The 12,472-nt window shown below is 47.3% G+C and overlaps 1 protein-coding gene and 1 pseudogene across 1 annotated transcript; one reads left to right on the forward strand and one right to left on the reverse strand.

Moving 5' to 3' along the window:
• Positions 1-1,122: 1,122 nt before the first annotated feature.
• SLC35A4 (solute carrier family 35, member A4) lies at positions 1,123-3,431 on the forward strand. Its single transcript, XM_008574332.1, has one exon. It carries the CDS (start codon positions 1,532-1,534, stop codon positions 2,504-2,506), a length of 975 nt encoding a protein of 324 aa, XP_008572554.1. The 5' UTR covers positions 1,123-1,531; the 3' UTR covers positions 2,507-3,431.
• An 876-nt stretch (positions 3,432-4,307) lies between these two features.
• On the reverse strand, positions 4,308-9,034 carry LOC103591806 (annotated as a pseudogene).
• Positions 9,035-12,472: the final 3,438 nt, after the last annotated feature.

Consider the following 12,472-nt stretch of genomic DNA (forward strand, 5'->3'; position numbering starts at 1 on the left):
GCAGATCCCATTTGTCATCCCCTTCCTCACCCTCCACCATGTAAATTCTATGCTTTTCAATGCCTTTCTTCTTTTACCGCTGCCATCTTAGGAAAGTTTTACAGAAAGATATTTCTCTGGCACACCCAACTCCCAGCCTCTCAAAGCATTGAGCAGGGGGTGGGGCTGGGTCAGACTGCTGGAGCCAGCCTCTCCCTTGTCGTAGGATTCTCTGCCCAAGCTTAAGGACCTGGCATTTCTCAAGAACCAGCTGGAGCAACTGCAGCAGCGTGTAGAAGAAGAAGTCAACAGTGGCATGGGCCAGGTAGGTGAGCCCTCTCCCCTCCACCCCACCCCACCCCCGGTTAGGCTTCATTGCTCAACATGCTCTTGAGAGTGTAGGATGGGTAGTAGAGATTTATTCAGCAAATGGTTTTTGAGGGCCTGTTCTCAGTCACCCTAAGGAAAGTTTCCCTGAGAAAATGGCACTTCAGCTGGGATCTTAAGTAGAGGTTAACTAGGTGAAGAGGAGAAGAAACAACACTCCAGGCAAGTGCAACAGCATATGTAAAGCCCTTGTGATGGGAAGTAGCATGATCATGAAGGGCAAAAGGAGGTTAATTTGGCTGCAGTAGTCAGGGAGCATGTTAGGAACTGAGGTGGCAGAAACAGGTAGGGGTCACATTACTCGGGCATCTCTGGCCTTGTGGCAGTAGAGTTCTGTGGTTGGGGCCTTCTGACCCCAGGGTTCTGCGATTGTGTGATCAGGACTCCTAAGTTCTTTTTCTGGCTCCAGAACCTTGAGGAAAATCTTTGAAGAAAATACCACAGCTAAGAGTGAAGAAGAGCAGGTGGTAGAATGCTCTAAGGCCAGCTCCTGGGCAGAGAAGAGGAGAGCCTGGCTGAGTTTCCTTCTGTGTTTTTCTCCACAGGATGGCTCGCTCTTGTCCTCCCCGTTCCTCAAGGGATTCTTGGCAGGATATGTGGTGGCCAAACTGAGGGCATCAGCAGTATTGGGCTTTGCTGTGGGCACCTGCACTGGCATCTATGCTGCTCAGGCATATGCTGTGCCCAATGTGGAGAAGACATTGAGGGACTATTTGCGGTCACTGCGCAAGGGGCCTGACTAGCTCTAGATCCCATGCAGGAGGCAGGATGAGCCGCTGGGGCCTGCAGGTGGAGGCCTTTCAACCACAGTCACTCTATCTGGCTTCCCCAGCCGTCACCTATTTGCTGTCTCCAAATTACCTGCTGCCTTCATCCTTCCCTTCCTGCAGAGGGTAGACAATGGGTTGTCATTCTGCACTCTGGAATCCTTCCCTCTCTAACTTCATGGGACTGGCCCCAAGAGTGTGGCTTGAAGGGCCACCCTTCCTCTTCCAGCCCTGACTGTGGAGTTTGCAGCTGACTCTGATCCTCAGTATTCTCTCTGGTAATGTACCACAGCTCCTCCCTCCTAGGAGCTGGCTCCATAACTTGAGTTTCCCCAAAAGTGTCACAATCCCTGCTGCCTCTTGCTAGCTACACAGGCCACCCAGGGTCTGGTGTGGGCATGAGTGTAGAAGATGGTGGTGTGCGAGGCTTGGGCCGTCCCAGACAGGCCCGCTGGATCCTGATGCTCCTCCTGTCCACTGCTATGTATGGTGCCCATGCCCCGTTGCTGGCACTGTGCCATGTGGATGGCCGAGTGCCCTTCCGGCCCTCCTCTGCTGTGCTGCTGACTGAGCTGACCAAGCTGCTGTTGTGCGCCTTCTCCTTCCTGGTGGGCTGGCAAGTGTGGCCCCAAGGGGCTCCACCCTGGCGCCAGGCTGCTCCCTTCGCACTATCAGCCCTGCTCTATGGCGCTAACAACAACCTGGTGATCTATCTTCAGCGTTACATGGACCCCAGCACCTACCAGGTGCTGAGCAATCTTAAGATTGGAAGCACGGCCCTGTTATACTGCCTCTGCCTCCAACACCGCCTTTCTCCACGCCAGGGGTTAGCACTGCTGCTGCTGATGGCCGCAGGGGCCTGCTATGCTGCAGGTGGCCTATGGGACCCCAGGAACACCCTTCCTGGTCTCCATCCAGCAGCTGCTGCCAGCCCCATGCCCCTGCATATCACTCCGCTGGGACTGCTACTCCTCATCCTGTACTGCCTCATCTCAGGCTTGTCATCCGTGTACACAGAACTGCTCATGAAGAGACAGCAGCTGCCCCTAGCTCTTCAGAATCTCTTCCTCTACACTTTTGGTGTGCTCCTGAACTTGGGTCTGCATGCAGGTGCCGGCCCTGGGCCAGGCTTCCTGGAGGGTTTCTCAGGATGGGCAGCACTGGTGGTGCTGAGCCAGGCACTAAATGGACTACTCATGTCAGCTGTCATGAAGCACGGCAGCAGCATCACACGCCTTTTTGTTGTGTCCTGCTCACTGGTGGTAAATGCCGTGCTCTCAGCAGCCCTGCTGCGGCTACAACTCACAGCCACCTTCTTCTTGGCCACACTGCTCATTGGCCTGGCTGTGCACCTGTACTATGGCAGTCGCTAGCCCCTGACCTCCTCCACCCTGACTCCAGACCCTGTAGATTGGGCACAACCATCGGAGCCACCTCCCAGGCCTCGCCTCTCCTGTCAGTAGCCCTGTAACAAGTGCCTTGTGAGAAAAGCTGGGGAAGTGAGAGCAGCCAGGTTAGTCTCTGGAGGTGGGCAGATGAAGGATACCCCTAGGAGGCATGAAGAGTGGGTTTGGCTAGGGAAACTCTTAACCACCTCCTTTCCCCAGTTCTTTCAGACTAAGGAATTAAGGGAGCATCAATACTTAGGCCTGAGAAATGACCTCATCACTGATGGTGGAGGCTTCTGCCTATCCTGTAGAAACACAGTTGCACAAAATGGGGTGTGGGTGGCAGGTGGCTTTTCTTGCCTACTGTGGTCACCCCAGTAAACTGGCCCCAAGCCTGTTGCTGGCTGCTGCAGCCTAGCAGTGATGCATGACTCCCCCATAAGGGGTACTCACCCCCCACTGTCATGCAGGAAGGCCCAATTGCCACAGATTATACCACCACCACCCAGGCCACTCTGCTAATCTCCCCCAGCTCCAGCAGTGCCTGGAGACCTTCCCCCTGCAACCACAGTGCTGCTCCCCAGATCCAGCCTTTTTTTCTGGAAACTCCAGGGAGGGCTGGGGCTTGACTCATCTCAGGGAATGTTGCCCCTGGGCTCTGGCTTAAGCCTACACTCCTGACCTCTCTGCTTGCCCCAAGGGCCCTCTCGAAACTCACTGCCCCCTCTAAGGCTTCTTCCCACTCTGGGTCCTGCCCCTGCCTAGCAGTGTCCCAGCTCTCAACAGCCTGGGGAAGCTTTACAGAGTGACCTGGGACCAGGTACTTCTATAGCTCAATCAGTGTCTCTAACTGTAAGCAATAAGGTCTTAATAAAGTGTTCTAGTGTGTAGGGTAGGTCCTACAGCTGGCCATGATTGTCCTGTGTCTTCTATGTTGCACAGCTCCCTTCAAACGTAATTTTATTCCTCTGGTGTTCTGAGTATCTTAATTCTGGGGTAACTTCTAAACTAGGAGAAAAAATTTTCTCTCAGCTGCTGCCAGCAGCATTACTTTCTTTGGGAGCTCCATGCAGCTGAAACTATTCCCTGTCACAGAGCTTTTGAAATTTCTCTGAAGCACAAAACTTGGGTCCTGGGGAATGTGGAGGGAGTCTTGGGACTAGAAGGTACTGGGCCCAGCAGGGCAAACTAGACTCTAGGCTAGAAAACACTTAATGCAGATGTGGTTTTCATTCTCATTTCCTCTGGTTCCCTCACGTAATTCCTGCCTGTCATCTGTTCTTTAAAATCATGGCCAGAGGAATGTCAGGCCCTGTTTCTGTGGTAGAAAGCCTGGTGAGCTTGTGAAAAATGAGTCCCAGGCCTATTCTGGACCTGTTGAAGCAGAATCTTATGGAGTGGGGTTTGGGAATCTTTTTTTTTTTTCCCTTTCTTTACATTAAACAAGCTCCGTAGGTGATTCTGATGCACACTGAAGTTTGTCAACCACTAACTATGGACAGACTTGAATTTGAATTCTGGCTCTGCCATTTATTGGCTGGCTGACCTTGGGCAGTTACTTAACAACTCCTAGTTTCATTTGCCTTATCTCTGAAATGAGGATCAAATGGTACCTACTGTACAAGGTAGCTGAAAAGGCTAAAATAATGGATGTTAGGTGCTTGGCAGGAACTGGCACAGAGAGACATGGTTAGTGGCATTATTGATTATTCATAATGAGGGTCTGCTTGGTTGTTGTGTCCCACCTTCTCTCCCTCCTAGGACCCTCAGAATGAGAAGAGAAGAAACTGCTCAAGAAATCTGGTTCCTCATCACCAGATTTCTCCCCAGGACAGGGATCCAGCATGACTGCCTCCCAACTAGTCTGCACTCTGCTGCAGCTGCTGGTTCTGGGCTTGGAGCTCCTGGTTCTGTGTGGCCAGGTTAATGATATCTTGCAGGACACCAGCCAGCAGGCTGTGGTGGTGATGCTCTGTGATCATGGTCTGTTCCTCCCACAGCCCCTGCCAGGCTTGAAATACCTGTGCCCAGATTCAGAGATGCCTGTCAGTCAACCAGCCTTGGAGCCAGCTCAAAGCCTGCCCTCTGTCCCCATGGCATGTCTGAGCTCGGGTGACCTGCACATGCAGGTCATAGAAGGCTGCCAGGTCCTGCTCTGCAGTCTCCCACTCTGCCTGGAGGGCCTCCAGCTGGAATCTTCGCACTCTCTGTTCCTGGTGCCATCTCTGCCTCTCCTCGCAGAACTCGGTGATAATACATGCCCCTTGTTGAGCACCACCTGTGCGCTAGACTCTGTGTTAAATACTTCATGTGTATTATCTCATTTTATCCAATAACGACTATATAGGAAGTTGTCAGTTTACAAATTTGGAAACAGTAGATCAGAGAAGTGACCTAACTTGCCCAAATTCACATGGCTAGTGAGGGTCAGAGCTGAGATGACACATGCCTTTCAAGGGTTCACAATCCTTGTGGTAAAATCCAAACCCAGAGGTGTGGCACACACCTGTCTCTTTAGCCTTGCCTCTGACTCTGCACCTGCTAGGCTCCAGCCAGACTGGACAATTTGCAGTTCCCAGAACCCATTTTGCCATTGCTTCCCTCTGGACCTTTGCTCATACAGTTTTGTCCTCTCTGAGAACATGTCCCTACCCCACCCACCCTCCATCACATACATGAGTTTTGTTTCTTAAATTTGTTCAAGTAAGTTATATCTACTGAATGCCTCCACGTGATGAGCACTAACTGCCCTCGTGGAGCTCGGAGTCTAGTCAATGCCCCTGGCTGATTTGTTTTTCCTTTAAATCTCAGCTTAGATGTGATCTCTGATTCTCTCCAGCTCGAGTCAGTGTACCTCTTTGTTCCTACAAGCCCCTAGCTCCCCCCAACATAGCACTTGGCACTGACAATTGCCTTATCTGTCCGCCACAAGGCTGTGAGAGTGATGAGAGAGTGTATGGACCAGTTGGTTGTGATTGACACTGGATCTCAGCGCCTAGCACAGTACTTGGCCCAATTAGAAGGAGCCTCAAGCTCCCTACTTGACTCTCCTCACCTCCTCTTCGGCCATCAGGCCTTTGACCTGGTCACCTGCCACTTCCTCCTCCTGTTCCAAACACTTTAGCTCCTCTCGAATCCAAATTTGGTGCTGCTCTCGCAGTCTCTGCCTCCAGGCCTGGGCCAGGAAGAACTGCAGGGCCACATTGGGGGCCTGCCAGGCCCAGGTGCGTCAGTCTAGGGTTAGCTAGAAGCCCATGTGTGCACACAGCTTTGAAACTCAGGACCCAACTTTTCCAACACACCCTTTTTGCCAGGGCTGCTTCCAGAACCACATCCAGGACCTAACTGGTCTGGAAGAGCCTGTGGCCTGGGCAGAGACTCAGGAAGGGGAAGGTATTGGTTCTCTCTACCAATAGGTGCCATAGAGGCCCTAAGGATCTCATACCCCTAATCCAACCTACCAGGAAAATGGCCCCTCCCCCTTCTCCTCCCTTGGGGATCCAATATCCCTTCAGGTCATTTATTTGTCAGAAGTTCCATATTTCTTCCTGATGCCGGGGCAGGGTAAGTAGAGGCAGACTAGGTGGGCTCTGCAACTCCACTCCCCCAACAGCTTCCAGTTGTTCCTGGATATATGAGGTATTAACCTGTTCTTCAGAGTCCCTGAGAGGATGCTTTTGGTATAGCCCAGGTGCTAGAGATTCTGTTCTTCCTGCCACTAGAGGAAAAAGTAATTAAGCACACCAGAGGAGAACACCTCCCCCGCCCCCGCCCCCCATCCCCCAACTAACCCCCAAGTCCCAGACCCGCCTTGCGTCTCCCCCTCCAGGCCTGGACTGTGGCTTGCTGCTGAATCTGTCACCTGCTAAGAAGATATTAGGTATGGAAGTTCCACACTTGTCCTCCTCCCAGGACAGTCATAAGTTAAGCTCAGGACTTTGAAATCAATTGGGGTCCCAACTCCTTTCAACTCCTTTTCTTAGCTGTATGACTTCAGGCAGGTGACTAGCCTTTTAAGTATCCATGTTCTTCTCCATGAAACAGAGCTGATAAAAATTGTAAACACCAAGGTCAAGAGTTCAGATCCCCTCACTGGCCAACTGCTGGAAAAAGAAAAAAATATTGTAGAGAGCATGACATGAGGTCATACTAAAGCCCTGAGCAGTCAGGCACTTGCTCAATAAATGGGAGCTAACATGCCTAACTCCCAAGACCCAGGGTGATAAAAATGAGTTGTAAGTAATTATAAAAAGGGAAGTGAAGGACCAGGAGAGGCTGGACAGGGAGAGCAGAGATTCAACCACCCTGAGGCAAATCATGGAAGAAAGCATCTCCTTCTGCACAAGAAAAGCCATGTAGCCTAAGAGGATAAGAGAGCACCATGTTAGGAGTTGAAGAACTTGTGTGATTGCACCACTGCTGCCTCTGATTGTGCCTGTGACCCTGGACTACTCACATCTCTGAGACTCAGTTTGCTCACCTGAGAAGTGGGAGCAATGTTGTCTTCCTGCTTAAAATACTTCTGTTCATGGTGTTGTAATTGTTTCTTCCCAGCAGGTTGTAAACTCCATGAGGACAGGAAATTCCCAGGACCTACATGGCACTGTGCCCAGCACATAGTGGGTGGTCAATATATGTTTGGGAATCAGTAAATTAATGAATGAATGGAGGACCTCCTCATAGTGCTCTGTAAACAGAGGAGAGGAAAGTCTCCCAAAAGGTTGGACGACAAGACATACCTGTGGTTCTGTGAGCCCCGTGACCCCAGTTCTGGCTCTTTTGAGCATCTGGCTTCTTGGGCACTGGCTCCAGGCTTTCATCACCTATGGAGAGAGGGTTCAGGGTGGGCACTGGCCATTGCTGGCCCAGGTGCCTCCAAGTCTCACCTTGCTCACCTGTAGCTCCCGCAGTGCCCTGCCCAGCCGGCTAAGCCGAACTATCTGACAGGGTGTCCCCAAGGAGGCCTAAATGCAGGATCCTCAGGCCAGCCTGGCGGGCCCAGGCTGCTTCTACTGCATCCCATAGGGTGGGCCTCACCTGTTTCACCAGCATTCTCCTTTCTGAGGCCCCCAACAGAGCAGCCTGGAGCAAACTCATGGACCTACCTAGTAAGGAGACACTCAGAGTGAATTACTCCCTCCTGTGGACTCCAAAGCACACTGCTATTTATAAAAATCTAACTCCTATTAGGCTTTTACATGTGTTTGATGGCACTGTGCTAAGGCTGTTCATGGATTGCCTCTTTTTATTCACACAACATTCCAATGAGGCAGCAGTTCTACTCCCACATTTTCCTTCCCCCACATTTTCCATATGAGACAAGTGAAGCTCAGTAAGGTCAAACAACTTCTTGGCGAATGGCAGAGCTGAAACTCAAGCCCATTTCTCTCTGACACTAAAGCCTTAATCATGATACCATACTATGGCTGGTCGGTTATCTCAGATGATTAGAGCGTCGCCTAATAACACCAAGGTCACGGGTTCAGATGCCCATACAGCCAGCTGCCAAAAGAACAAAAACAAAAAACTGGCCTAGAGATAAACACATGCCTGCCCCTCTCTGCTTTGTCCTTGAGGGGTGAACCCCCCAGCTTATCTTCCCCATCCCATAGGGCCTGGCACAAGGGGAGTTCTGGGAACTTGTTAACCAAGCAGATATGTGCTTGTTGATTTTGGAGACAGAGGGCCAGACTTTTTTTTTTTTTTACTGTTTTATTATAGAAAACTTTAAACATATAGAGAGTATAGGAAATCCATCTACCTATCACCCAGTTTCAACAGTTAGCATTTTTGATTGACCCATAACCCCAGCTTGACCTCCCTCAAATACCTGATATCATATCATCTCTGAAGCTGATTTTTTTTTTTGGGGGGGGGGGAGGTGGCTGGCCAGTACAGAGATCTGAACACTTGACCTTGGTGTTGTTATACCACCACCCTCTAACAAACTGAGCTAATTGGCCAGCCCTGAGGCCTGAGTTTTAACGGGTGTGTGAAAATAGAGAAGTCTTTTCTTCTCTCTGATCCTCCCTTTCCTCACCTATAAATTAGGCCTGCCTCCCTTTCCTTATTTGTACATTAGATATTAGTGCAAAAATGCTTATTAAGCTGTTGAAGGCCTCTGAAGGGTGAGGGGTTCATTTTACTATTGAACTTTGCCTTTTCCTCTCCAGTCTTAGGCAGCCCAATCACTGTGGGACCTTCCTAAATGCCAGTTTCCAGTGGGTCAGCCTCTCTCTTTGGGTTGGGGCTGGGGCTGGGGTCGGGGCTAGTTGTGACAGGGCGAGGCAGGCCTAAGACCAGATCCCAGAGTTTCCCGAAGGACCCCACACCCTTTCCCAGGCTACCTTGGGGGTCAAGGCGGAGAAGCAACCCACTGTAATTGTTTCCTTCCAGGAGCTATGAGACAATCCCGGGTAGAGAGCCCTCTACCTCCTCACCAACAACTTCACCAGCCAACACCCGCAGCAGGGGGCAGTCTATGCCAGAGGGAGAGGGGAAGAAAGGAGATGTCTACTGGTGAGTGGGGAAAGAAACTGGACAGAATTGCCCTCTGAAGGAAAGGTTGACTATTTCCAGCAACTTTTGTGTACAACCAGACAGATTTGCAACTTGGTATTAATCTTTATTTTATTTTATTATTAATTTTTTAAATTACAGAGGTAATATATTCTCATGGTAAGAAATTTTAATTGTATACCTGACAAGGGACTTGTATACAGAATATAGAAAGAGCTCTTACAACTCAATAATACAAAGACAAATAACCCAAATTAAAAATAGGCAAAGGAAGGTGACATCAGTGAAAGTGACAAAGTAGGGAATTCTGTAGGTCCATCCATACCCAGAAACACCTGGCAAATATGGTCAGAATCAACCTTACTGGACCTCTGGGAGATAGTCAAAGGTTTACAGCAACTAAATGAATGTTTAACCAGGAGAAAGACAATTTAATATGGTAAGAGATCTCTGCAGTGTTTTAACTTTCCCTAGCTCCGACCCCCTCCCCAGTACAGAGGTAGTCTTGAAAACAGAAGCCCAAATTTCTGGTGGGGCTACCTGGTTCTGGAGGGAGCAGAACAAATCTTGTTCCCAAAGAACTGTGATTGTCTTTTTTGACTGTCTGGGGTTCCCCCAAAAGGACTAATGAAAGGGGGCTTCTCTTTGTTTCACTTTGAACTCTCTCAGGGCAGAGTGGCTAAACAGGGGATGTTCCCTGAAAACATTGAAGGACAGAAGATCAAGCCACTGCTGCCTAAAGCAAAAATAACAGTTGGGGCAAACAATGGACATACTGAAAGACTGGGAAGAAAAGCTGGGGAATGAGATTTGGAGGGAATAAGTGCTTTGAAAAGTTCCTATGTATACTGAGGAGCCTAGAAAGCACACCCAGGGCAGGACTCATTCTCAGAAGAGACCCAAGAAAACTATAAGCTTTTCCCCTGTCTGATCTTTAATCTCAGCACAAGCAGGAAGTGAAAGCTAAGGCAGAGCTATAAATGGACTGGCTAAGCATAGAAGGAGTGACCCAATACAGAGCCAATCTGCAAGGACCTGGAGAATATTTTCTTTTTCTTTTTCTTCCTCCTCCTCCTCCTCCTCCTCCTCCTCCTCCTCCTTCTCCTCTTTCTTCTTAATTTTTTTGGTCCCAAGCTTTCAAGAAATTGTATGTCTAGTCACTGGCTAACCACTGATATAACAGAGTGAAGACTTCAGTGACCACAAAGAATACAATCTTTGCAAAAATTGTTTGGAAAAATGACTAAGCAAACAGATGGCTGCAGCCCACAACAAGCAACAACAGCAAACCCTGAAGAGGAGGGAGAATCTGATTTCCAGAGTTACCACATTGTAATACCCAAAATGGATATTGTAAAGGAACAGAGACTTAAGAGACCAACAGGACAAATACAGTCCTTACAAAAAATACTAAAAATGGTTAGTTTACATAAAAAAAAAGTAAGAGGCATGCAAAGAAACAAGAAAGTATGCCTCACTCACAGGAAGAAAAAAGAAATTAACAGAAACTATTGCTAAGGATACACAGACATTGGATTTACCAGATGAAGACATTAATTAAACTATCTCAGAACACTAAAATAAAGAAAGAAAATGATGTCTCAATGAATAGAGAATATCAATAGAAAGACAGAAATTATACAAAGGAACCAAGTAGAAATTCTGGAGCTGCAAAGTACAATAACTGGAATTTAAAGCTTACTAGAGGGGTAAAATAGCAGATTTAACCAGGCACAAGAAAGAATCTCAGTGGACTTGAAGACAGGTCAAATGAAATTATTCAGTCTGGGGAGCAGAAAGAAAAAAGATGAAGGAAAATTAACGGAGCCTAAGTCTTGTGAGACACCATCAAGTGTACTTACATATGCATAATGATAATACCAGAGGAATAAGACAGAGAATGGCATAAAAATAATATTTGAAGAAATGATGGTCAAATATTTTCCAAATTTTATGAAATATGTGAGTCTACCTATCCAAGAAGTTCAACAAACTCCAAGACACATTATAATCCAACAGCCAAAAGACAAAGAAAAAGGGAGAATCTTGAAAACAGCAAGAGAGAGCAACTTATTTTGTGCAAAGGACCTTCAATAAGATTAAAAACAGGTTTATCACCGGAAACCATGGAGGACAGAAGGCAGTGAGATGACATATTTAAAGTACTGAAAGAAAAAAATTGCCAACAAAGATTTCTATATCTGACAAAACTATTCTTCAAAAATGAAGGAGAAATTAAGACATTTCAGATAAACATAAGCTGAGGAAATCCATAGCTAGTAGACCTGCCTTACAAGAAGTGCTAAAAGGAATTGTTCAGACTGAAATGAAAAGACACTAGACAGTAACTTGAGGCCGTATGAAGAAATAAGGAACACTAGTAAAAGCAACTACATATGTAGATATAAAAGCCAGTATTATTGAATTTTTGATTTGTAACTCTTCTTTTTTATGTATATGATTTAAATGGCAAATGCATAAAATAATAATTATAAATCTATTATAATGGATACCCAGTGTATAAAGATGTATTTTGTGACAGTAGCAACATAAGGGGAAGGAATGGAGTGAAATCTTTATACACTACTGAAGCTAAGTGGTATTAATTCAAACTCGATTGTTGTAAGTTTAAGATGTTAATTGTAATCTCCAAGGTAACCACTAAGAAAATAGCTTTAAAAAGTATGGAAAAGATAATGAGAAAGAAATCAATATGGCACACTGAGAAAAATTAATTAAACACAAAAGAAAGGCAATACTAGAGGAATTAAGGAACAAAAAAAAGATAGAAGTTATATAGAAGACAAACAGCAAAATGGCAGAAGTAAGTTCTCGCTTATCAGTAATTACTTTAAAAGTATATGAATTAGGGCTGGCTGGTTAGCCCACTTAGAGTGTGGTGCTAATAACACCAAGGTCAAGGGTTCAGATCCCCATACTGGCCAGATGCCTAAAAACGAACCAAAAACAAAAACAAAAAACAAAAGAAAAAGTAAATGAATTAAACTCTTCAATTAAAAGGCAGAGTTTGGGTCAATCAGCTTCTTTAAAAATACCCATAATCCATCCATATGCTGTCTATAAGAGACTCACTTTAGATCTAAAGACACAAGTAGGTTAAAAGTAAAAAGTTATTGGGCCGGCCCGTGGCTCACTCGGGAGAGTGCAGTGCTGATAACACCAAGGCCCCGGGTTCGGATCCCATATAGGGATGGCCAGTTAGCTCACTGAGCGTGGTGCTGACAACACCAAGTCAAGGGTTAAGATCCCCTTACCGGTCATCTTTAAAAAAAAAGTAAAAAGTAAAAAGTTATTCCAGGCTTTTAAGATGGCGATGGGTCTGGAGCGGCCGTGCCAGGAGACAGCGCGACCCGGAGAAGTGTGCGCTGTGATACCAGAGTACTATTTGCATTTCCAAGAGCAACAAAAAAC

The sequence above is a fragment of the Galeopterus variegatus genome, unplaced genomic scaffold (assembly GCF_000696425.1).
Source record: "Galeopterus variegatus unplaced genomic scaffold, G_variegatus-3.0.2 Scaffold1032, whole genome shotgun sequence".
NCBI lineage: Eukaryota > Metazoa > Chordata > Mammalia > Dermoptera > Cynocephalidae > Galeopterus > Galeopterus variegatus.